The sequence below is a fragment of the Heterodontus francisci genome, chromosome 26 (genome assembly GCF_036365525.1).
Source record: "Heterodontus francisci isolate sHetFra1 chromosome 26, sHetFra1.hap1, whole genome shotgun sequence".
NCBI classification, from domain to species: Eukaryota; Metazoa; Chordata; class Chondrichthyes; order Heterodontiformes; family Heterodontidae; genus Heterodontus; species Heterodontus francisci.
The window spans coordinates 48,535,458-48,561,626 of record NC_090396.1 but is presented as its reverse complement, the minus strand read 5'-3'; the positions used below and the strand labels follow the sequence as shown (position 1 = coordinate 48,561,626).

The window sequence follows — 26,169 nt, the reverse complement described above, 5'->3', positions numbered from 1 at the left end:
GATTCCATGGCACTATTTCAAAGAGCAGTGCCCATATTCAAACAACATCACTAACACAAAAACAAACCAATTATCTGGTCATTATCAAATTGCTGGGACCTTCCTGTGTGCTGAATTTCCTTTATTACAACAGTGACTACACTTCAAAAAAAAAAGTACTTCAATAGCTGGAAAGTACTTCTGAGAGACATCTTGACGTGGTTCAATGCAAATCTTTCTTTTAATATACCTTATTTATTTTCCATGATGTGGTCTGCTTTCTACTTGGGAGACCAAACAGATTATGTGGCCACTTTGTCTAGTGCCTCAATTCTGTGCACAAGTGTGAGCCCAAGTTTCCTGTCACTTGCCACTTGAACTCCCATTCCCTGACCTTTTGCCTTTGGCTGCCTTCCCTATTCCTATGAAGTTCAATGCAAGCCTGAGGAACAATATCTTTCTTTTAGAAACTTTGCATTAATATTAATGACTGCTGATGCAGAAGTCTGAACCTATGGTATTGACTTGCCTTTTTGTTCTTCCAGCCTCCTAGACAACTGGCATCTGCTCTATTTTGCCATTTTACGATGCCTCTCTTTCTACTGTAACGTAGTAAAACATAAGGCGCTTCACAAAGTAAGAATAAACAAAACTTGACACCAAACCACATGAGATATTGGGATTGATGACCAAAAGCTGGGACAAAGAGATAAGTTTTAAGGAGTGTCTTAAAAAAGGGTAGAGGGAAATCCAGAATTTAGGACCCAGGCAGCTGAAAGCTCAACCAACAATAGTGGAGCGATTAAAGTAGGGGATATGCAACAGGCCACAATTGGAGGAGCACAGAGTTGTAGGGCTGGAGTAGGTTAGAGGAATATGGAGCAATTTGAAAACAAAGATGAGAATTTTAAAATTGAGGTATTGCTGGATTAAAAGTCAATGTAGATCTGGGTGCATAGAGTTTGGTGCTGGTTAGGAGAGGGGCAGCAGAGTTTGGATGACAGAGTTTGTGTCAGGGACCAAAGATGATGGCTTTGGTCTTCCCAATATTTAGTTGAGAAAATTTCTGCTCGTCCTGTACAGGATGTCTGGCACGCAGTCTAACAATTTAGAGACAGTTGAGGGATTGAGAGAAGTAGTGGTGCGGTGAAGCTGGCTGTCGTCTGAGTGCATGTGAAACATGACTTTGTGTTTTTGGATGATGTAGTCGAAGTGCAGTGTGTAGATGCTCTGTCTCGTATATGTATTTTATGTCTTTGATTTCTCTCATGCTACTATCATTTCTGCCATTTAACTATCTGTTTTCCACCAAAGCTCTTTTCAGGTCATTATATTTTGTGTGTTTGTTTTCCTTTTATACTGTTTTTTAATGTTAAGTAATATCTTGCAGTTTTGACAAAAGGTCAGCAGCCAAAATGTTAACTTGACTGTGTCCTGTCCAGGGGTATGACTTTAATAAATTTTGCACTGACACTTAGATTATGAACATTTAAAGGAACAGTGTGGCATCCTGTATTAAACCTAAACACTATATTACCCAGTTTAAAAAAAAAATTACAGCAGCACCTGATGGCTAAACTATAGCTGTGGACTGCTTTTTGGTACATACAAGGAGGATATTTTCTGCTCTGAATTAGATTATATGTTTCCCATGTCCAGTTCAGCAATGTGGTAGGAGATTTCTACAACAAAGGTGCAATTTATTGCAGCCCAAAACCTATTCCCTCTTTCTGAAACAGCTGGCTCCCTGGCTGAATCTAAAAGTAGTATTGAATTCTGGAGTGTGTCTGTAGGATTTATTCCAACAAACTCCATTTAATATTTTGCTACTGCTCCAAACAAAACAACATGGTTATCTTTCTTGATGAGCCCCTATTCTGTGCTGGGCTGTTTGTAGAGTGCTACAATTAGTCTCATTGCTGACAAGGGTGGAGAAAATCAGCCAGTATTATTTGTTGCTATTGTTATGATCAGGTGAGGAGGGGTCAAAAGGTTCCCCTCTTGTCCCTCTCCTTATTTGACCGCAACAGGGTTTATTTCTTTTAAACAGTGGATATGCTTATCAATTCAGTGAGTGTTTAACCCTTGATGTGCGATGATCATAAAAGAACCACTCAGACAAGTTGCTTGAGTTTAAACAAGAATGAGGTTAGTTTATTGTACTTAAAACCAAAATCCCGATCTAAGTAAAATAATAAACTATGCTGCAACTTTCTCACACACACACACACAAATAGGTTACAGAGTGGAGAAGAATAGATTGGTCGGATTAGAATCCGGAACAATAAAAAAAATGTACAGTCTGTGGAATCTGGTAATTTAGTTGTCGTCCAGCTGAACCTGGTGGTCCTGAAGTTTCTGTCTGGTAGATGTGGCTGACTGGTTCAGGGTTTTCTTGGAGATGGTGATGCAGATGGTTTTCTTCCCGGGGTCTCTGTCTACAGCAATGACAGGCTTGGTTCTCTGCAGCCAGCAGGCAGGGTTCGAACTTGCAATGTTGTCTGGAGAGAGAGAGAGCGAGGGAGACCCCAGCTGGATCCTTCACTGGCCAATCTCTGATGCTTGCCTCTCTCTAGAGAGAAGGAACTGCAAGTTTTTACATAGATGGAGTGTCTGTCACATGATGGCCCAGTATATTCTCTCTTTTGCAACTTAATTAGATCAGGCCTAAAAATTCCAAATAAAAACAAGAAGTGCTGGAAAATAGTCAGCAGGTCTGGCAGCATCTGTGAAGAAAGAAGCAAAATCAACAGTTCAGGTCAGTGACCTTTTCATGTCACTGACATGAAACATTAACTTAGAAGGTCTAGCAGCATCTGTGGAGAGAGCTCCACAAAAATAGCTACTTGATCGACTTGCGGACCAGTGACACCAAGGAGTTGGTGCCTTCAAGAAGCAGGGAACGGTGGCTAATATTTTTTTAAAAACTGACTCCTGATGCAGCGACCCGCTGACGTTATCAGAAGGCTGCAAGCTGCGTACATGCGCAAACGGTCTCCTATACTAAGATGCTGTGCCTGCGTGGCCTACTTCTGGCTTTCCGACCGCTCACTCTCGGTTGCTTGTTCCCCGCTTCCCACACCCTCTTTCTCCCCCTCTCAGATGCTATCTCTAGGCCGCGCCGCTTCCCTCCTCTCGGCCACTTGCTGCCACATTCGATTGTTCCTCACCGCGCCACCCAAAGAAGCGAGGTGCGACGTAGGAGCATCTGGAGGAAGAGGGGTGGGCGGGGAAGCGGGCAGCAAGCGGCCTGGGAGGGAGGGGGAAGTGGGGTGGGGAGTGAGTGGCTGGCGAGAGGGGGGAAGCAGGGAGTGAGCAGGGAAGAGGTGAGTGAGTAGGATGGCACTGAAACCACCACGCAGAGTGCAGCACTGTCAGAGGTGCTGTCTTTATGATGAGACTTTAAATAGTGTAAAGTTCTCCCAGTATCAACCATTTCTATTGTATGCTGCCATGAATTGAAGTTTTTCTGTGCTAAATTGAACAGCTCCATCTTTAATCCTGGCAGCTGCATGAACGTCGCAGACAGTGACGTCTCAGTAGAACAGGCTGCATTTGCGCATGTGCTAGTACAGCGTCAAGTGATTGCGTTGTAAGCAAACGCAACGTAGAAAGTATTCTTGGCATTTTTGCTGCTATTAAAACACTTGAAGCTTGCTTTTATTAAAATAAATTTCCTTCTCCAAAATGGAATTGATTGCTAAACATGGCATGGACAGTAATAATCGCAGGATACTTTCAACATAAACTTCAGATAATTTAACCAACATTAAAAATAAACATACAAAGCAGAAGAGCAGAATGTTGAATGCAAACATTGAAAGCCGCGAGTCAATAGTGCAATCTAAGTAAAAAAAAATAAAGCCATGAAGATTTTTTAAAGCAAAGGCAAGCAAAACATAATCTGAGAAACAACACGTCCAATAAAATTTATCACCAGTAGATGGTGCTAAAGTTGAAATAATCAAAATCTGGCATATTCCTCAGAACCTGACGGTGGAAGATGATTTTTCTGTCCTGACATTCTCACGTGCAATTCCTGCAGGGGTCACTGGACAGCAATTAGGAGCAGGAACTTCGGCCAATTTTCCCCTCTTTCTGCTCCTTCCATCCTTCCCTCCCCCCCCCCCCCCCAAAAAAAAATCTGAGCCCAATTGCAAAGCTTTTACAAACACTCCTACTAAGATCAGTTACCTGAGCACAGACAGGATTTTAACATGTTTCAAACTGGATTCTCTGCACTACCGAGACCTTGATCTGAGCCCAGCTACCCTACAGGGATGCTGAATGGAAGTTAGGCACCTCTGCGCGTGAAAGTGGGAAATTACAGTGTTCTCAATAGAGTTATTGCGAGGCAGTTGTCAAAATGCTTGCACATATCTGGCTTGTGCTAGCTTTGCTGAAGGAAGACTTGGCCACCTACTTGACCATTTAGCTATGGTGATGGCCAGGGAGAAAACAGATTTACACATACACCACTATAAATATTATGGGTTAAATGCTTTTCAGTGGTGGTATCTGTTTTAAAAGTTAATTCATGCAAGGAATCATACCATTCCCAAAATGATTGTTGAAATTGCTTCTATAATAAAACATTTTGACCAAGTTTGTCCTGCCAGGCTTGTTTCTGCAGAAATCATTAAATAATAACACCTCCTTAAACTGATGGATTTGGAACAGGGAACGAGTACCAAATTGAACTAGGGTTGAGGAAGATTATTGTCAGCTTGAATGAAAAGAGGACCACCAGCTTCACCTTGTCTGGAGGGAAGAAGGCTACTGGGTTGGATTGAGGGGGAGGGGGAAAAGAGTCCCAAACTGAACTGGACTATTTTGAAACAGACCAATAGGTTTACAGTCCTATCTGAACAACAACATCACAAGATGATACATTCCAACTAAAACATGATTAAAATTATAACCTTCATTGGCTGTAAAGCACTTTTGGGACATCCTGAGGTTGTGAAAAATGCAATACAAATAAATGTAAGTCTTTCTTACCTTTTCCTCATCGTTTGTGATATCAGTAACATCCTGCAGTTTTCACTGATCGTGGAATTGCAATACAGTACAAACTGGAAGGGTTGGAGAATATTCTATAAAGGTGTAAGGAATTGTATGGGCCAACATTTGGTGTAGCGGGACATTTATTGGCATCTGCCATTCATTAGATTTGCCCTTGCACATTCAGCTCTAAATTTTTTTCCAGTTCAAGTTGCTGAAAGTGCAACCTGATAATGTCATTGTGAAGGAGCAGGGCAACCAACTGTAGTTCTAGTTCCCAAATCCATCAGATTGAAGGAGGCAGAAATTAACATAAGAAAGGGCGGCGCAGTGGTTAGCACCGCAGCCTCACAGCTCCAGCCACCCGGGTTCAATTCTGGGTACTGCCGGTGTGGAGTTTGCAAGTTCTCCCTGTGTCTGCGTGGGTTTCCTCCAGGTGCTCCGGTTTCCTCCCACAGCCAAAAGACTTGCAGGTTGATAGGTAAATTGGCCATTATAAATTGCCCCTAGTATAGGTAGGTGGTAGGGGAATATAGGGACGGATGTGGTAGGAATATGGGATTAGTGTCGGATTAGTATAAATGGGTGGTTAATGGTCGGCACAGACTTGGTGGGCTCAAGGGCCTGTTTCAGTGCTGTATCTCTAAATAAAATAAATAAATAAATAAAAAAAATAGGAGCAGGAGTAGACCATACACCCCTCGAGCTGCTCCGCCATTCAATACGATCGGGGCTGATCTTCCGCCTCAACTCCACTTTCCCGCCTGTTCCCCCATATCCCTTGATTCCCTGAGAGAGCAACAATCTATCTCATCCTTAAATATATTAAACAATTGAGAATCTGTAACCCTCTGGGATAGAGAATTCCAAAGATTCACAACCCTTTGAATGAAGAAATTTCTCCTCCTCAGTCCTGTACTCTAGATTCCCCAGCCAAGGGAAAACCTTTCAGTGTCTCCCCTATAAAGCTCCTTCAGAATCTTGTATGTTTCAACGAGATCACCTCTCATTCTCCTACACTCCAGAGAGTATAGGCGCAAGCACTGAGAAGGAGGGTGAATTAAGAGTGGGTGAATTCAATGAAAACTCAGGTATGGAAAGAGAAATGAAAAGAATGAAAGATTGGATTGAGAGAGGAAAAAGACCCAAAGAAGTAAAAAGGCAAGTCTTTTTAAAAGTCTCTGACAATTAAAACCTAAAGGAATGACACTTCACGCTTGTCATAGTTAATTTTTAGTAGCAGAAAGGTTGACTGGCAGTAATTAACACATCATGTTAAAAAGGTAGTTAAACTGAAATGACAAGACAACGTTCTGCCGTTAGTTTAGTTCCTATCTATAGCGACTTCACGCCATTCAATGGTGAGGCAGACAGCAAGATGCTGTTTTTGCAAAATTAAAGGTGGAATTTTTGGATATTGGTATTTAAACGTGCATCTGTTCCCCACCTGAAGTTGCTGCACTATTTGCAATGATGGCCAGGGCACTCACCGTTACTTTGAGGGCAAAACCTGACCCTATATCCCTGAAGTGGCCAAGGTGGTTTGATGTGAGAAGTGGCTGTTGAACTACAAATGTTCCAGTTGATCTGTTGGAAATCTAGATCATTTATTTTCCTTTTTAAGATTAAAATACATCAATTTTGAAATATAAAAGTGTGTAATGCACCATTTTTTAGATAAAAAGTCTAAACTTTCCAGGGAAGCATAGTCTTGGTCAGTCTAGAAATATTAAGAAATTTTGTTTTGAATAGTCGGATTTCTTATTCAGTCTTCTCATGTATTTATTTTTCATCTCCAAAACAAGTTAAAGTTTAGTGCGAATATCTGAAGCTTATATTACAAAGTGACTGTAACTACTTGTTTTCACATGTAATCCGGACTAGTCAGCTTTTTGGGGGTCATGGCAACTATTTTTAAATCTGTAGGCTAGTGTCTGTTAGCTTTCTGGATTGTAAGGCGTGCGCCAATACAAATTGTTCATTACAACGGGGAGAGCGGCTCCACATATCGACATTTTCGTTGTGAGAGTCGTTGGTGTGTTTTGACCCTGCGTGGAATCCGTCGGGGCGCTGTTTTAATACCCGGATGTTGAGGCCTACTTTCTTTCTATTGAGTGGCTGAGCCTTAGGTAATGGAGTTGGTGCTGCGGCATCTTGCAATCACTGTCCATCCTCCCTCACATCGCGCGGAATCCGGGTAGCGCCGACTCCAGCCGAGAAATCAAGCGTCGAGCGGCTCATCTTTGTCTATAGGGAGCAGATCGCGACGGCCGGAAGTTTTATATTTTAAAGCGGTTTCATTGCTGACTCCTGTTTCCATTCTTGTGTTTGCAGAACGCGGTTCCTGTCCACGCCGCTGGATTCATCGCGACCATGGTGAGTCCGGGTGAGGGGGAATGTGGTTTTTAAATCAAACCGGTTAAAATACCGTTCGAGACCCGCGGTACCGGCCTGCAGCTGCGAGCGGGCCGAGCCCCGGCTAGTGTCAGGTTGGGAGTTACATCGTCTCAGATGTTAGTGTCATAGCTGCAGAAAGTTGTGTTTTAATCCCTCGTTTCTGTTGAGAGCTGAATTGAATAAAACTGGCTTGACATTCTGGTGAAAGCAGTGTTCCAACATTTGAATTTCTACCAGCTTTACGAATCCAGTGAGTTGTCCTTTGATCGTGTGTGTATCAAACTTCTGTTCAAATTCTGTTTTGAATTGCCTATCCCGTGACCCATGTTCTGCAACTGGTAACCCTTTTTTTTAATATTCAGCGACTGCAAGGGGGTGGAAGGTTTTCGGGGTTAGGTGGTAATCAGTTCTTCCATGAGCTTCTTGAATGGTGGAGCAGGCTCGAAGGACCGAGTGGCCTATTCTTGCTCCTAATTTGTATGTTTCCAGTTGTTACATTATTCACTATTTTATCGTGTGGAGTGGATTGAATGCTTCAGAAACAATGCTGAAGTTGCCTCTGGAGTCCCTCAAAGATCCATGCTAGGCTACTTCGTATTTCACATCTGCGTACTTCTCTTAGGAGACATCGTTCAAAGATGTGATGCCAGCTTACATGTATATTGACTATTCCCAACTCTATCTCCTTGCCGCTTCTTCCCCCACCACCCTTTGCTGTGTTGCATTGCTTGTTTAGTATCCACTCTGATATCCATTAGCTGAGGAATTGCAGATGAAACTGAACGCTGCAATCATCAGCAAACATCCCCATTTATGATATTAGTAAGGAGGGGAGGCCTTTGATCATGATTATGCTGAAGAGCACTCCTGGGGCTGAGCTGATTGGCCTCCAACAATCTCAACTTTGTGTTAGGGATATGACTGCAACCAGTGGAGAGTTTCCCCCCCGATTCCCATTGATTTCAATTTTGCCAGGGCTCCTTGATGCCATAGGTAGTCAAATGCTGCCTTAATGTCAAGGGCAGTCACTCTCTCCTCCTGGAATTTGTTGGACTGCAGCTGTAATGAGGTCTGGAGCCAGGTGGTTTTGGCAGAGCATTAGTGAGTAAGTGCATTGCTGACAATGCTTTCCATCACTTTGCTGATGGTTGAGAGTGTACTGATGGGGGGTTATAGGCTGGATTGAATTTGGTTTTTTTTGTGTGGACATACTTGGGCAATTGTCCACTTTGATAGATGCCAGTGTTGTAGCTGTGCTGAAATAGAGCTAGAGGTGCGTCTAGTTCCGGAGTGCAAGTCTTCATTGCGGCCAGGATGTTGGGGCCCATCCTTTATCTTTGCTGTATCCAGTGCCTTCAGCCATTTTTTGATAACCTGTGGAGTGAATTGAATTGGCTGAAGACTTCATTTTTTTTGTGATGGGACCTTTTTAGTAGGAGGTTCAGATGGATCATCTACCCTGCAATTCTAGATGAAGATGGCTACAACTGTTGTCAACCTTGACTTTTGCACTCATGCTGAGCTCTGCCATCATTGGGGATGTTTGTGGAGCCTCTTCATCCTGTTCGTTGTTTGATTATGCACCATCATTCACTACTGGATGTGGCAGTTTTTCAGCTTTGATCTGATCCATTGGATGTGGGATCACATTGCTCTGCCTTTAGCATGCTGACTGGCAGGCTCACCGTCTTCAACCTCCCCATAAATGTGAAGTCACCCAAAACTCTGCCTGTATCCTAGTCTGTACAAATTCCCCTTCACCTTGTGCTTGTTGATCGACACTGGCTCCAGTCCACCAACCTCGTTCTTTTATTTTTAAAAAAAAATCTCATCTTGTGTCTAAATCCGATCATGATTTGACCTCTTTCCATCCCTCCAGCCCTACAATCCTCCAAGAACTCTACATTCCTCCAATTCCAGTCTGTCGTATGCACCCTTTGACCCACCCTTTTCCGGCCGTGCCTTGAGCTCTCTACGCCCAAGGCTCTGAAATTCCCTACATAAACCTCAGCCTCCATCTTCCCACTCCCACTTACTCATTTAAGATGCTGTTTAGCAAAGTTTTATCATAGCACATTTTTTGGCTTGGTGTCAGCTTTTGTCTGGTCATGCTCTTTGGGGTGCGTTACTACATTAAAATTACAGAGCCAACTGTGCAACAGCCCCAACAAACAAATTTCTCTGCAGCACCTGTGGAAGAGCCTGTCACTCCAGAATTGGCCTTTATAGCCACTCCAGGCGCTGCTTCACAAACCACTGACCACCTCCAGGCGCGTATCCATTGTCTCTCGAGATAAGGAGGCCCAAAAGAACTACATTAAAATTACTATATGAATGCAAGTGGCTCAGAAGCTGCCTATAGATCATAGACCATCTTTTGTGTTTAGCAGTACAAAAACTAAAAACTGTTGTGTATAGATATATAAAAAAAGAAGTGTTTGGCTAAGACAAATATGGGTCCATTACAGGCATTTAGGAGAATTTGTAATAGGGAATAGAGAAATGGCTGAGAAGCTAAATGATTACTTTGTGTCTGTCTTCACTGAGGAACGAACAAAGAACAGTACAGCACAGGAACAAGCCATTCGGCCCTCCAAGCCTGCGCCGATCTTGATGCCTGCCTAAACTAACACCTTCTGCACTTCCGGGGCCCATATCCCTCTATTCCCTTCCTATTCATATATTTGTCAGGAAGATACAAGAAATCTCCCAGGATTAGGGGGAATGAGGAATTGAAGGAAATTAGTATTGGTAAGATTGTATTGGAGAAGTTAGTGGGGCTGAAGGTTGATTAAGTCCTCAGGACCTGATATTCTACTTCCCAGAGTGTTGAAAGAGGTAGCTATGCAGATAATGAATGCATTGGTGATCATCTTCCAAAATTCTATAGATTCCGGAATGGTTCCGGCAGATTAGAAAGTAGCAAATGTTACCCCACTATTTAAGAAGGGAGGGAGAGATAAAATGGGGAACTACAGACTTGTTAGCCTTACATCAGTAGTAGGGAAGATGCTAGAATCCATCCTAAAGGATGTGATAAGTGGATACTTGAAGAATTGGACATAGTCAACATGGATTTATGAATGGGAAATCATGTTTGACGAACCTGTTGGAGTTTTTTTGAGGATGTTACTAACAGAATTGATGAAGAGGAGTCAGTGGACGTAGTATACTGGGCTTTCAGAAGGCTTTTGATCATGTCCTCGACAGGAGGTTAATTAGCAAAATTAAAGTGCATGGGATAGTTGGTGATATACTGACATGGATTAAGGATTGATTAACAGGCAGAAAACAGTAGGAATAAATGGGTCATTCTCGCGTTGGCAGGCTGTGACTCTGGTACTGCAAGGATCAGTACTTGGGGCCCCAGCTTTTCACAATATATTATCAATGATTTTGGATGTGGGGACCAAATGTAATCTTTCCAAGTTCGTGGATGACACAAAACTACGTGGGAATGTGTGTTGTGAGGAAGATGCAAAGTGGCTTCAAGTGAATTTGGACAGACTTAGCGAGTGGGCAAGATCTTGTGGAAACAAGGTTATCAATTTTGGTAAGAGGAACAGATGTGCAGAGTATTTCATAAATGGTGAGATTAGAAATGGACCTGGGTGTCCTTGTCAATAAGTCACCAAGCTAACATGCAGGTGCAGCAAGCAGTTAGGAAGGCTAATGATTAGCCTTTAGCGCTAAAGAGGATTTGAGTACAGGAGTAGTGAAGTCTTGCTTCAGTTGTATTGAACCTTGGTTAGACTGCACCTGGAGTACTGTGTGCAGTTTTGGTCCCCTTACCTTGGGAAGAATATTATTGCCATAGAGGGAGTGCAATGAACGTTCACCAGACTTGTTCCTGGGACGGCAGGACTGTCCTATGAAGAGAGATTGGGGAAACTGAGCCTGTATTCTCTAGTGCTTCGAAGAATGAGAGGTGATCTCGTTGAGACCTACAAAATACTAAAGGGGATAGACAGGGTAGATGCAGATAAGATGTATTCCCTGGTTGGGCAGTCTAGAACCAGGGAACACAATTTCAAAATAATGGGGAAGTCACTTAGGACACAGATGAGGAGAAATTTCTTTACTTAGAGGTTTTTGAATCTTTGGAATTCTCTATCCCAGAGGGCTGTGGAAGCTCAGTCATTGAGTATGTTTAAAGTAGAGATTGACAGATTTCTAAATACCAATGATATAAAGGGATATGGGGATAGTGTGGGGAAAAAGGCATTGAAGTGGAAGATCAGCCATGATCATATTGAATGGCGGAGCAGGCTCGATCGGCTGACTGGCCTACTTTTGCTCTATGCTCTAGAAAGAAATATAATGACCCTTTCACAGCAGTGTATATTGTTGGAGTTAATGGTATTCTTTTCAACTTTGTGACCATCCGTTCATTCCAAGTTAATGTCTTGTCTGAAGCCAAAACAGCATAACACTGATGCAAAATTTGAAGTGTAAATTAGAGGTTAAGTCAAAAATTGATTCAAGTAGAGTGCAACTCCCTCCTCCAAGAAAGAACTACTGTTGTGAAATTAACTAGTTTTTACAGATGTAAGGTGTCAAAACATTTTTGTAACTAGTAGTGCTTTTGTCTATAGCTTTAAAACTAAAATATTCATTTTACTATTTGTATTCAAACAGCCTCAGATGATTGCAGAAATCAAAGACTTTTTGCTAACGGCAAGAAGAAAAGATGCAAAATGTAAGTGAATTGTAAGACTTTTTAAAAACTAGAATCAGTTTGAGATGTGACGTGAAGGGCAGCGATTTAAGCTGTAAATTTGGATTCACTGAGGAATGTCAACTTTTATTTAGGGTATTATGTCAGACACCAGCATAGTGTTGGTGACCAGATTATCATACTTGAATACAAGAACAAAATACTGTGGATGCTGGAAATCTGATTTTAAAAACACAAAATGCTGGAAATACTCAACAGATCAGGCAGCATCTGGAAAGAGAAACAGTTAACGTTTCAGTTTGGTGACCTTTCATCAAAACTGGAAAAAGTTAGAAATATCAAGTTTTAAGCAAGTGCAGAGGCAGCGAAAGTCATAACCACTGTTGCCATTTTCTAGACAGCAGGTGCTGGCATTGATTTTGCTGTTGGTATTTATAGCTTCTCTAAATGCATTTTTTTTGTTCCTTACTTGGCCCATTGCAACCCCTCTGTCTCACACCCATCATTCCTTTTCACATTTAATCTCCTGCCTATCTCAAACTTTCCCTTTTTAAAAAAATTTCTGTCCCACACCCCTTCCCTACCTCATACGTGTAAAACTGTTTTATCTTGAATTTTTTCCATTATGATGCATGATCGTGAGACATCAATTCTGTTTCTCCATGTTGCCCAAATTGAGTCTTCCCAGAATTCTTTATTTTAATCATGCTAAATATTGGACTACTGCAGTACTTATTTCCTGAAGTCATCACTTGTTATCTTAAGCCCTACTTAGTATAGTTTTGTAGATATTTAACTATATATCTGAACATTTAAGAGAAAAAGTTATCTCCACTTTTGAGTTTTTGGGGAGTTTAGTTTCACTTGTCCATTGCAATCGTTTGTCTCTGGAGTGATTCAGTCCTTCGGAAAATTCCTGTTGCAGCTAGATTGTCAAATGTCCTTGTAAAGCACAGGCAATGAATATTGCCTTGCTCACCTTGGAGGGTGCCATTGGAGTCAAACCTGGTGGTGCATTGAGAACGGAGTGCTGGAAATACTTAGTGGGTCTGGTAGCATCTGTGTAGAGGGAAACAGTTAACGTTTCAGGTCTGCACCTGATGAAGAGTCGCAGACCTGAAACATTAACTCTTTCTCTCTCCACAGATGCTGCCAGACCTGCTGAGTATTTTTGGCACTTTCTGTTCTCATTTCAGGGTTCCAGATTCTGCAGTATTTTGCTGCTCTTGTAGTATTTTTGCTTTGGTGATGTATTTTCTCAGCTGAGGTCAGTTGGTGGATAAAGGAATGCCCGTACCTGATGATTCAGCACCAACCTGGACTTTGCTGGCTTGCAGACAATAATGCTTGGCTGTGCATTTTTCCCCATTAAGCCATTGGTAGCATGTCTTGGAAGTGAAGTATAAATATGCAGATAATTGGATGAACTGACACCTTACTGAGAAACTTTTTTTGATCTGGGTGACACTGGGGCTAATTAAAAACATATCCGTCAGTGCCACATGCTATTGAGTATAGAAACAAGATCGAGCAGATGAATGTGTGACTGGAGAGATGATGCAGGAAGGAGTGCTTTAGATTGGTAGGGCATTGGGACTTTTTTTTTCGGGAGGGGGGGGTGTTGGTGGTGGTGGAAGGTGGGACCTATACAGGCTGGATAGGTTGCACCTAAACAGCTGGGATGGTTTGCTAGTGCTGTTGGGAGAGTTTAAACTATCTTGGCAGGAGAATGGAAAACAGGATGCAACATTAGGAAGGATAAACAAGGTGCACAAAGAGTTGGTGGAAGCAGATAGCCCTAGAGTAAGAAACAAATATTACATGGGGTCACACTAAGGTAATGCAATAAAGTCTAAATTAGGTGTACAGTGCATGTATGTAAGCACACCAAGCATGGTAAGTAAGGTTGGTGGGCTGCAGGTGCAGATAGCTAAGTCGGAATATGATATTGGTGATAACTGCCTGGCTCAGAAAATGGCAGGAATGGGTACTAAATATTCCTGGACACAAGGTGTTTAGGAAAGATAGGAAAGGAAAGAAAGGAGGAGTGGTGACTAATGATTAAGGAGAATATTATATTGGAGAGAGGATGTCCTGGAGGGATCAAGGACTGAATCTATTTGATTAAACAATAGGGGTACCATTACATACTGGATATCATTACACTAGTAGGTGTATTCTATAGGCCACCAACTAGTGGGGAAGATGGAGGAGCAAATTTTCAGGGAATTTAGAGAGGTGCAAAAACCATAGGATAAAGTCTCCCATTACTACCCTAATATAGACTGGGATAGTATAAAGGGCAGAGAGGGGGAAAATAGTCTCTGAAGTGTGTTCAGGAGAATTTTCTTGATCATGGTTCCTGTCCAACAAAGAAGGAAGCATTGCTGCTTCTGGGGAATGAGTTAGGTCAAGTGGAATATAGCGAGGGGGTGAAAAATTATCGGGGTAGGTGGTAATGTGGAGAAATCCATTCAGCCATGAGCTTATTGCATGGTGGAGCAGGCTCGAGGGACCGAGTGGCCTACTTCTGCTCCTAATTGATATGTTTGTATAAGGTTTAGGTTAGCCATGGACAAGGGGCAATCTAATCTAGTAATCTAGAGGATTGGAGGAGTGGGATGAGAACAATCTGTCACAGGTAAATTGGAATCCGAGATTGGCAGGCAAAGCTTAAAAACAAAAGGTTGTCTTTAAAGAGGAGATGGTTTGGGTCCAATTGAAGTATGTTCCCACAAGAGCGAAAGGTAGGACAAGCAAAGTCAGACCTCCCTGGATGATAGAAATGGCGAGCAAGATGAAGCAGAAAAAGGGGGCGTATGACTGATGTCAGGTAGATACATTTAAGAGCCAGGCTGAATATTGAAAGTTCAAGAGGGGAGGTGAAAAAGGAAATCAGAGGCAGAGATTGAGAAGATACTAAGAGCTAACAAAAGAAATCCAAAAGTATTTTAGAAGCATAAAAACAGTAAAATGGTGTTAAGAGGAGAGGTGGGGCCAATTTAGGGACCATAAAGTGGAATCTATGTGTGGAGGCAGAGGGCATAGCTGAGGTACTAATTGAGTACTTTGCATCTCTTTACCGAGGAAGATGATGCTGCCCAGCTCATAGTTAAAGAGGAGGTAGTTCAGATACTGGATAGGCTATAAATTGGTGGTGGTGGTATTAGAATGGTTGGCTGCGCTTGAGTTGATAAAGTCACTGGCGCTGGATGGGATGCATCTGAGGATGTTGAGGGAAGTGAGAGTAAATTGTGGAGGTATGGTTCGTGAGGGTGATGTAGTTGATGTGATGTATGTGGATTCCAAAAAGTGTGCGTTAAAGTGCCACGTAATAGACTTGCCAGCAAAGTTGAACCCATGGAATAAAATGGACAGTGGCAACATAGGTATGAAGTTGGCTGAATGTTTTTATGCAGCAAGTGGTTAGGATCTGCAGTGCCTTGCCTGAGAGTGTGGTCGAGGCAGATTCAATCTGGGCTTTCAAAAGGGAATAATTGGATGCATACCTGAAAAGAGAATCTGTAGGGCTATGAGGAAAGGGCAGGTGGGACTAGTTGAGTTGTTCTTGTTGCATTTTGGAATGCCAGTTGATGAAGGATAGCACTGGAGCCAATCTTTTACTCCGTCTTGCATTTATTTACAGTGAAACATTACAAACACCTCCTAACTCAACCACACTACAGCTTCAATAAATGTCTCTTTTTATACTTAAATAATCAACCAAATATGTGATGAAGTAAAACCCCAATTAGTGCCCTCCATCTGCATGTAATTAAATTAACAATTAACAGCTCTTGAAAGCTGGCAATGGACCCTTCTGTGTTATAACCATTGTGTGGTTGGTGATGAGAGCTGGGTTTGAGTCAAGTATAGATAAATGGAATTAGCAGCCCTCCTGCTATAAGTACCCAAGATGAGAGTTTGTGTAGTTTACAGTGGATGAAATTCCACAATACAAAATGGTCAGTTAGAAACTGAGAGTCCTGTTTGAGGCCACCAGGATAGCCAATGTGGGAGATGTTAATTTAACAGGAGTATGGATATTCAAGTTTGGGCTTGAGGTGCAGGGGTAGAGTGTTTTTTTTTTTTGCTGCTAATTTGGCAGTTGTTCCAATCCTGAGTGCAAAAACAGTAACGTTGGGAGGGAAATTCTCGAGTAGTGGTTGAACCTTATAGCCTGGATGTTCATACTAAATTCTTAATATCGATGCTAATACCAATCTTTGAGATTGTTGTGAATGACAACATTTGAATTTGCCCATTTGAAGGATGCATACCCTTGATATTGTGGAGTGCAGTTGTGGTTTCTATTCAAAGTAGTCATTCTGTAGAGATAGAAAACTACTGAGTACTTGTGCCATGTGTATTGAACCTGTTGGGAGTTCTGAGAGGCAGATGGTGGGGGCACCCATTGCTTGTGTAGTCTTAACCAAGTAACCACAGGCTATTACCCAGTCTTCGATTTTATCCAGGGTTTGTACTGAAGCTGTACACTAAAGGGTAAATGGGGAAACTAAGTAGAGGGAGGCATGATTTTTTTTTTTTTAATTGTTGTCTTCAGTTATGTGGGATGATCTTCCATTTCCAGGCATTTTATTTTTGAAGGGATTGGCTTTTCCCAGATGAGCTAATGAATAGATTCTGCTGCTGGGTAATCACGAGTATGGTATTTTGACTCTTACTGCTCAAAGGCGGACATTGAAGGTATTGGTTGGAACATTAAAAAAGGCCACCTGTTAAATTATTTCAGTATTTAATGTCAGCTTTTGCCTAGCTTCAGTTCTTTCAAACTAAATTTGGGCAGTAGTGTTTTGCAGTGCAAGTTCAGTTTGTGCTGGAATAGGAGGGTGCGTGGAAGGAAGGTTGCAGAGGCAGACATGTCAGTTTGCCAGAGCCTTTTACATGGGGAGTTGGGAATTGTAAACTGGAACCGGTGGACTCGCGCATTCTGATGAGTCAGATGCGTCCGCAGTGCTGGAGAGCACTTAATGGACCAGTCAGCCTAGCTCGTTGAATTAAGATAAACCTGTCACTGAGGGTAAGAATTTCCAGTTGGCGACAGATCAACTTGGAAGCTAACACAGTGGCGCTGTGGTTAGCACTGCAGCCTCACAGCTCCAGCGACCAGAGTTCAATTCTGGGTACTGCCTGTGTGGAGTTTGCAAGTTCTCCCTGTGTCTGCGTGGGTTTCCTCCGGGTGCTCCGGTTTCCTCCCACATGCCAAAGACTTGCAGGTTGATGGGTAAATTGGCCATTGTAAATTGCCCCTAGTATAGGTAGGTAGTAGGGAAATATAGGGACAGGTGGGGATGTGGTAGGAATATGGGATTAGTGTAGGATTAGTATAAATGGGTGGTTGATGGTCGGCACAGACTTGGTGGGCCAAAGGGCCTGTTTCAGTGCTGTATCTCTAAATCAAATTATAAATCTAACCTTTTTAATGGGTTAGGTGGAGAAGCAGGAGGATGGTGTTCATGGGGGCATGTGAAACTCATACATACATTTTGTGAACTAGTTAATAGCAAAGGGGACTGAAGACCTGTTTTTCTGTAACTCAATCAATGACACATTATTTCCTGGAATATCTACAATGTAGTTCGATCCACTCGTGAAAAATGAACTGCCAGTCAAGCAGATCAGCCCTTCTAACTGAGACTGATCTAGTAGTCTGCACATAATTCTGATTTACCTGGATCAGAGGTCTTTTTTTTTTTATCCTGATGTGAAGGTAGATATAGAAATTAATTTTCATTACATGCTTGTGATGGAGAATTTAGATTGACTCAGGTACTGGCCAAATTAAGTTGGTTCGTATAGTTAGTGACCCTGGAAAGGATGAGATCTCCATTCACTTTTGTCAGACAACTCCTGAGAGCTGATGTCAGTCATCTGTCTTCAAATGCTATTCTAAGAAGCCTGTATGTAATTTTGGATAGCTCTGTAAAGATTGGTTCTTGTAGTCTGCTGTATGAAGGCAATTTGTCTTTGTTTTATGTAGCTGTGAAAATTAAGAAGAACAAGGACAATGTAAAATTCAAAGTACGGTGCAGCAGGTACCTATACACATTAGTCATAACAGACAAAGAAAAGGCTGAAAAACTGAAACAGTCTCTGCCTCCAGGTAAGAAATTTACAGAATGTACACTTTGGTTTGGGGAGGGGAGGGTGGGGGAGGGGGAACCACACAGTGGGATTCCCCAGTGGATGGTAAAATGCCAGCTGAGGCAGGAGGAGGTCACTAAGTGGCTCAGTTTCAATTGGGCTTTGGGCAGGTGGGCTATCTGCTACCTTTCTTGCCACTGGCATGGTAGCAGGAAGGTAAGTCATGCCACCTGGCCTCTACCCACCCCCTGAGGGCTGGTAAAATTCATCTCCATGTGCTGGAGCAAAATTTTGTGTGGATCAGCAGTTAGAGCTGAAAGAATCTTTGCATGCACTTTGTGTGCTGCCACATATAAATGGGCTATGGCTTTAAACTAGAGATCCATGCATGCAAGGTTAGACATACTTTGAAGGACTGGAAAGACATTTATCTGTTTGGCAATATAAATTGATCTTGGTGTATTCCGTTTTAATTAATGGATTGGACAATATTGATCAAGTGAGTAGGAGCTAAATGCATACGTCCCACTGTGCATGAATGTTGCTGATCACCATCTCAACTTCCACAAGTTCCAGTTGGCACATAGAAAAATCCTGATACAGATGAATTATAGGAACATAGGAAATCGGAGCAGGAGTAGGCTATTTGGCCCCTCAAGCCTGCTCTGCCATTCAAATAGATCATGGCTGATCTATCTCAATGCCATTTTCCTGCACTACCCCTATATCCATTGATATCTTTACTATCTAGAAATCGATCAATCTCTGTCTTGAATATACGCAATGACTACCTCCACAGCTCTCTGGGGTAGAGTATTCCACAGATTCACCACCCTCTAAGTGAAGAAATTCCTCCTCATTTAATCCTACATCTTATTCTGAGACTGTATCCCCTGGTTCTAGACCCCACAGCCAGGGAAAACATATTTTCTGCATGTGGCCAGGGTCTGCATCTCCATAAGTCCTATTTTAATTTTGGTGCCAGTTGTCCATTTGAAGATGCCTTTACTTATGAAGTCTGAACCACTATACATCATATCCCTGCAGACACAGTCCATTTTCGATCTCCAGATAAAATGGAAGATGGCTTGGGTGACCTCCATGGTGTAGGAACTGGTATGGGCTAGAACTGCACCACGTCCAGCAACACTGAGAGACCTTGCACCTGATGGCCAGTTTCTTCTCCACAATGGAGAGGGAGCATCACTTCCACATGCCAGTTTCTGTTTCACTTTAGCTCTATGCTCCTAGTTTTTGGTGCACTCCATAGCCACTCTGAACCATATCCCCTTCAGGTATTTTGACCTGGGGATGCAGGGGACAAAGGATCGGTTCACCGAGTTCCCAAAGAACCAGTGGTGCACCGCAGGGATCGGTGCTGGGACCCTTGCTGTTTGTATTGTACATTAATGATTTAGACATGAATATAGGAGGTATGATCAGTAAGTTCGCAGATTACACGAAAATGGATAGTGTCGTAAATGGTGAAGAGGAAAGCCTTAGATTACAGGACAATATAGATGGGCTGATAAGATGGGCAGAGAAGTGGCAAATGGAATTTAATCCTGAGAAATGTGAGGTGATGCATTTTGGGAGGACTAACAAGGCAAGGGAATATACAACGGGTGGTAGGACCCTAGGAAATGCAGAGGGTCAGAGGGAGTTTGGTGTGCTTGTCCATAGATCACTGAAGGCAGTAGCACTGGTAGATAAGGTGGTTAGGAAAGCATATGGAATACTTGCCTTTATTAGACGAGGCATAGAATATAAGAGCAGGGAGGTTATGGTGGAGCTGTATAAAATGCTAGTTAAGCCACAGCTGGAGTACTTTGTACAGTTCTGGTTGCCATGCTATAGGAAGGATGTGATTGCACTGGAGAGGGTGCAGAGGAGATTCACCAGGATGTTGCCTGGGCTGGAGCATTTCAGCTATGAAGAGAGACTGGATAGGCTAGGGTTGTTTTCCTTAGAGCAGAGAAGACTGAGGGGGGACCTGATTGAGGTATACAAAATTATGAGGGGCATAGATAGGGTATATAGGAAGAAACTTTTTCCCTTCGCGGAGGTGTCCATGACCAGGGGGCATAAATTTGAGGTAAGGGGCAGGAGGTTTATATGGGATTTGAGGAAATAATTTTTCACCCAGAGGGTGGTTGGAATCTGGAACACACTGCCTGAAGAGGTGGTAGAGGCAGGAACCTTCACAACATTTAAGAAGTATTTAGATGAGCACTTGAAAGGCCATAGCATACAAGGCTACGGGCCAAGTGCTGGAAAATGGGATTAGAATAGATAGGTGTTTGATGGCTGGCACAGACACAATGAGCCGAAGGGCCTGTTTCTGTGCTGTATGACTGACGTTGAAACCCTGCCCTAACTTTTTGTAACCTGTCACCTTAGAGCTGGTCAGATTGTGTGGCTCAGTGGCTTGCACTCTTTCTTTTGAGTCCGGAGGTTATGGGTTTAAGTCCCATTCCAGAGATTTGAACAGAAAATCCAAGCTGACACTGAGGAAGTGCTGCATGGCTGAGCTGTTGTCTTTCAAACCACAGCCCTGTCTGCGCCCTCAATAAAAGCATACAAGTTCTGTGATACTATTCAGTGAAGAGCTGGGCAATTATATCTGGTATCCTTGCCAAAATTATCTGGTCGTTACCTCATTGTTTGTGACAGCATGCAGTGTGAAATTGTTTGCCATATTTTCTACATTATAACAGTGACTACACTAAAAGGACTTCATTGGCTTTGAGACCTGCGGTAAAAAGTGCCAAATAAATATACATTTTTCTGGTGGCGTAGCTGAGTTTTAGATTTTTTTTTTTTAAATTGCTTCCAACAAAGTAGGAGACTAATGTATTTCTTCCTTCTAACATTTCTTAAAAGAATACAATTGATGTGATTCTTTTGAATGCTTTATTATCCTAACCCTTGAACATTTTTTTTTTGTTTCACCAGGTCTGGCTGTGAAAGAACTGAAATAAGGAGCTGAAATCTCTAGATGTTCAAATTCTGTTGAATAAAAAGACGCTACAAAAGTTGCTTTTGTGTTTTGTGGTATTTCTACACATCTAAACAGCAGATAATTTGCTAAGAGAACCTGCACTGAAATAGTGCCTTTTTGTGACCCCCAGGACATCCCTAAGTGCATCAGTCAATCTAGTACTGTACTAAGTGTAGTCATTAAGATTAAGATTAGATTAAAGATACAGCACTGAAACAGGCCCTTCGGCCCACCGAGTCTGTGCCGAACATCAACCACCCATTTTATACTAATCCTACACTAATCCCATATTCCCAACAAACATCCCCACCTGTCCCTATATTTCCCTACCACCTACCTATACTAGTGACAATTTATAATGGCCAATTTACCTATCAACCTGCAAGTCTTTTGGCTTGTGGGAGGAAACCGGAGCACCCGGAGAAAACCCGCGCAGACACGGGGAGAACTTGCAAACTCCACACAGGCAGTACCCGGAATCGAACCCGGGTCCCTGGGTGAGGCTGCGGTGCTAACCACTGCGCCACTGTGCCGCCCATGTAGTGTCAGGAATTATTACAGCCAGCTTGTGCACAAGCCTCCCACAGTCAGCAATGAGAGATGACTGGTAATTTTGTCCCTAGTGTTTGTTGGATGAGATTTTAAAAATATTGACTAGGAAAACTGGAGAACTTACTTGCTGTTCAACTAGGATCTTGGTATCTTGCACATTGTCCTGAATAGGTCAAATAGGTCTGTGGTTTACATAACATTGAGCATCTGACAATATCAGCATTGCTCTGACGTCCCAGCCTAGATGTTGTGTTCAATTGTCTAGAAATAACTGGCATAGACACTTGAAGCGGTCATAAATTGACTGTCTCGCACTACTTTATAACACATTTAATTCAACCTAATTTATTTAATTCTGTCTGTTGTACCCTTCATGGTCATGTTTAAGACACAAACAATTGTGTTTTAGTCTGGACATTTTATTGAAGTAAGCAAATTGAGAATTATGAAATCTGAAACTGGCAATTTACAGGAAGCCAGTTCTGTATCTTATAAATACTGACATTCTATGCATTTCCAGCATTTTATTTTATTAAATAGATCTAGTACATTTTGAATGTATTGTCTCCCTCAATTGCTCTCATACATTTGATGTTTGCGTAGTGGGAACTTAAAAGCTTTTTGCTGCACCACATTTAATTATATATTCCTATAGTGTTAGCTATTTTAGTACAAGTTTGCATTGTATGATGAAGGAAACCTGTTTCTCTGAATATTGTACATTATCAAAAAAACTGCAAACTTGGGTTATACCACGTGCTTCAAGTTTGTAAGTCTTTAGGAAAAATAACTTGATTGCTGGTATTAGTTCATGTACTGCCAATGTTGACCAATTTCCTATTATCTGACCAATTGATCCAATTTACAGTGCCCTATCCATTTGTCAAATTTCACTTCAGCTGGAAGTCTGCTGTCGAAGACCTGACAAGCAGGTACTTTTCTGAAGAATCAACATTTTTGAAAATATATTTAACTGTATAAACAAATATTTTCCCCTTCAGCTTGCATTATTACTTCAAATTTGATGTAAAAGTCAAAATGAATATCTTTTTGATTTAAGAAGCTCCCTTAAGCCTGCTTCACCTTTCACTTGAGATCATGGCTGAACTTCTACACCAACTCTACTTTCCTGCACTATCCCCAGATCCTTTTGATTCCCTTAATTCTCAATCTATTTATCTATCTTGCATATACTCAGCAACTGAACATGCATAGCCCTCTGGGATACAGATTTACAACCCTGACTGAAGAAATTACTCCATATCTGTCCTAAATGGCCAACCCCTTATTCTGAGAATATGACCCCTTAGTCGACACCCTCCAACAAGCAAAAACAGCCTCCCATCATCTACCCTGTCAGGCCCTCTAAGAATTTTGTACATTTCAATGAGATCACCTCTTCTAAACTTCAGAGAATATAGCTCCATTTAACGCAATCTCAGAACAGTGCGCTCATTCTAGGAATCAATCTAGCGAACCTTGGTTGCATCTCCCCTAAGGTAAGTATATCCTTCCTTGGGTAAGAACAAAACTGTACACAGTACTCCAGGTGTGATCTTGTCAAAGCCATGTATAATTACAGCATGATTTCCTTACTCTAACCTTGCAACAAAGGCTACTGTACAATTTGCCTTCCAAATTGCTTGTTTTACTTGAATGTTGATTCTGATTCATGTACAAGGACCCCTAAACCCTCTTCATAAATAATTCTGCATTTCCATTCTTACCAAAGTGAATCATTTCACAGTTCTCACATCTCTGCCACCACCTTGCCCAATCACCTAACCAGTCTGTATCTCTGTGATCCTGGCAGGTTACTTTCACTCAGCTTTGCATCAGCAAACTTGGATACATTACACTCCACTCCCTTATCTAAGTCATTGATATAGATGCAAGTAGCTAAGGCCAAAGCACTGATCCTTGTAGTCTGCCATCCTGAAAATGGCCCATTTATTCTTGCTTTTTTTTTGTCCAGTAACTATTCAACCCATGAAAACCCAAAAGCCCTAACCTCCCTTGTGTGGCACTTATCTAAATATGCTACATCCACTCGTTGAATGAAATAAATGAAATCAAGACCACAACAAAAGATGCTGTACTGAGATGCACCCTGTTAGGAACACTGGAAGCTGCAAGAGCGAGCATTCACCAGATTTGGAAGGTGAGAATGCAAGAAGGCGGTTAAAATTTTATGGGAAGTGTTCTTTTGTATACTGTGACGACCAGTTGTATTTAAATTAAATGTCTGATCCTAACTGTTCACTTCCTGTTGAGAAGTAACACTGATTTAACAACTCATTACTGGCTTGTCTTACCAAGTGTTCTCATGGTCTGCCTTTGAAAAGATTGGAGAAGCATGTTATCGTGGTCAGCCTTTGAAACTCTCTCCCGAACAGCATTGATGGTGCACCTACACCCCAAGGACTGCAGCAGTTCAAGAAGGCAGCTCACCACCACCTCGGGCAATTAAGGATGAGAATAAATGCTGGCCTAGCCAGCAACACCCACATCCCATGAAGGAATAAAAAAAAATTGAAGCATATGAAGGCAAGTACGAGACACTCATCCAGCTTGTATGTCAAAGGGGGGGGGGGGGGGGGGTATTGTTACCTTCACCGGGTTATGCTACATTGTATGATACAAAAAAGATGCCCAACCTGTACGTCTTTCTACTAAAATTGATGACATCACTGAGAACTGACTTCTTAACTGCTCTCGCTGCCTCTTCTGTTGCACCCTCCTCTCCTCTTCCCCGCCCACCCCCCATACGCATCAAAAGCCAGTCTTGTCCTGAATTAAAATCCTGCATATATGCATCATGTCAAAATCTACTTGCCTCAACTCTGCCTAACCAATCTTCAATTGTACTTTTATTCCCTGTGTTTTGTACTCTATTTCTGGGTTGCTGTTTCTTGCCAATTTCCTTTGCTGAGGATGCTTATTTAGTCACTATGGATTTTTTTCCATAATCATTGATTTGTTACCTCTTTAAAAAAAAACGATTTAAGGAAATGTTGTTTGTGCCTTTTGGTCCCTTTTTATCTTTTTGCTCTAAATGACCGTGTACTACTGAAATGTTCTTGCATGCAAGGCATAAATGCAAGTTGTCTTAAGTTTGTTATCCAACATCTGGAATTCTGTCTCTCCAATCATTTGCATGTTCCACAAAGATCTTATTTATAATTGGGTTTGTCTGAGGAAGGGGGGCATGTTTCGTGTAACAGCAAAAGCAAAGCCCCTATGGATTCTTCAACTTATGTGGTTGAACATTTGCTAGCAATAGATGAGTCTAGTTTTCAAATCCTTCCATGGCCTCGCCTCGCCTTTATCTCTAATCTCCTCTAGTCCCATAACCCTCCCAACTATCTGCACTCTAATTCTAGCCTCTTGAGCATCCCTGATTTTTAATTCCTCCACTGGTGGCCACACCTTCAGTTGCCTAAGCTCTGTACTACTCTCCCTACATGTATCTGCCTCGCTTCCCTGATTTATAGCACTCCTTTTAAAACCTACTTTTTGGATCAAAATTTTGGTCATCTGACATATCTCCTTATGTGGCTTGGTGTCATTTTGTATTATAGTGCTCCTATGAAGTGTCTTGGGATGTTCAAGGCACTATATAAATATATGTCGTCATTTCAGCACCTCAGCATGATGTAGGATCATAACTTGATATGTCCAGAAGGGGGAGCCAGAGTATAATAGATTACCATTGTTTATATCAAAGGTTAGAAGTTAACACCACTCAGAAGAAGACTCAGTCCAAGTCCATTGTGCTGGTGGCTACAGCAATGCAAGACAAATTACAAGGCTATGCTCTCTTCCTGTAGCCATGTATCTTCCTTTTGCTTTAAAGATTTATGCACATTTCCTTAAAATATGCACTGGTCTCTGACTTGACAAAACATTCCAAGCTCCGAATGCTTAAATGTAACATGTAACGTGCATTGAAATCAGTTTGCTTGGGGACTTAATAAACTGATATTAAAATAGACTGAAGAAATTAGAATCTCAGCTCCAATTTGAGAATTTAAAAATATCTAGGAATTTTGGATCAGCTATATTGTCTCAGGAAAAATTAAGTGGTGGTGACATCAGGTGACTACTTCCTCTTTCTATCTCCATCTTTGTTAACTTCTCCAAGAGCATTGCTACCTGACGATGAAATTCTTGCCAGTTGCATTGTATTTCAGGCTGCACAGTGTGAAAGGCTGGGAGATCACCATTTTATGGTTTCATAAAACATCTAAAAGAAAAAAATTCTCATGGGCAGCAGCACTCTGTGTGTCAGATTTAATTGGAACATAGCCAACTGACTGCTTCCCTCTGAAATCCTTTGAAAGGATTTTTAATGAAAATGGAAAACCAAAAACTAGATCTAGGACAATTGGATGTTTTCGTGAAACTAACATACTGCAGCTATTCGACTTTTGATATTTTACTTGAGGTTCTG

The 26,169-nt window shown here is 41.9% G+C and overlaps 1 protein-coding gene across 2 annotated transcripts in view; it reads left to right on the top strand.

Moving 5' to 3' along the window:
• The window catches only part of rpl38 (ribosomal protein L38), a 54,115-nt gene extending 32,914 nt beyond the window's left edge, over window positions 1–21,201 (top strand). The window contains exons 1-5 of one of the 2 annotated variants that reach the window (XM_068058190.1): window positions 7,052–7,112; window positions 7,318–7,359; window positions 12,019–12,079; window positions 18,060–18,182; window positions 21,119–21,201. In XM_068058190.1, the coding sequence (XP_067914291.1) occupies window positions 7,357–7,359; window positions 12,019–12,079; window positions 18,060–18,182; window positions 21,119–21,144 (213 nt within the window). In that variant the 5' untranslated portion in view covers window positions 7,052–7,112; window positions 7,318–7,356 and the 3' untranslated portion in view covers window positions 21,145–21,201. Of the gene's footprint in view, window positions 1–7,051; window positions 7,113–7,317; window positions 7,360–12,018; window positions 12,080–18,059; window positions 18,183–21,118 lie in introns of those variants that run through there. The other variant, XM_068058189.1, reaches the window with a different exon arrangement.
• The last annotated feature ends 4,968 nt before the right edge of the window (window positions 21,202–26,169 follow it).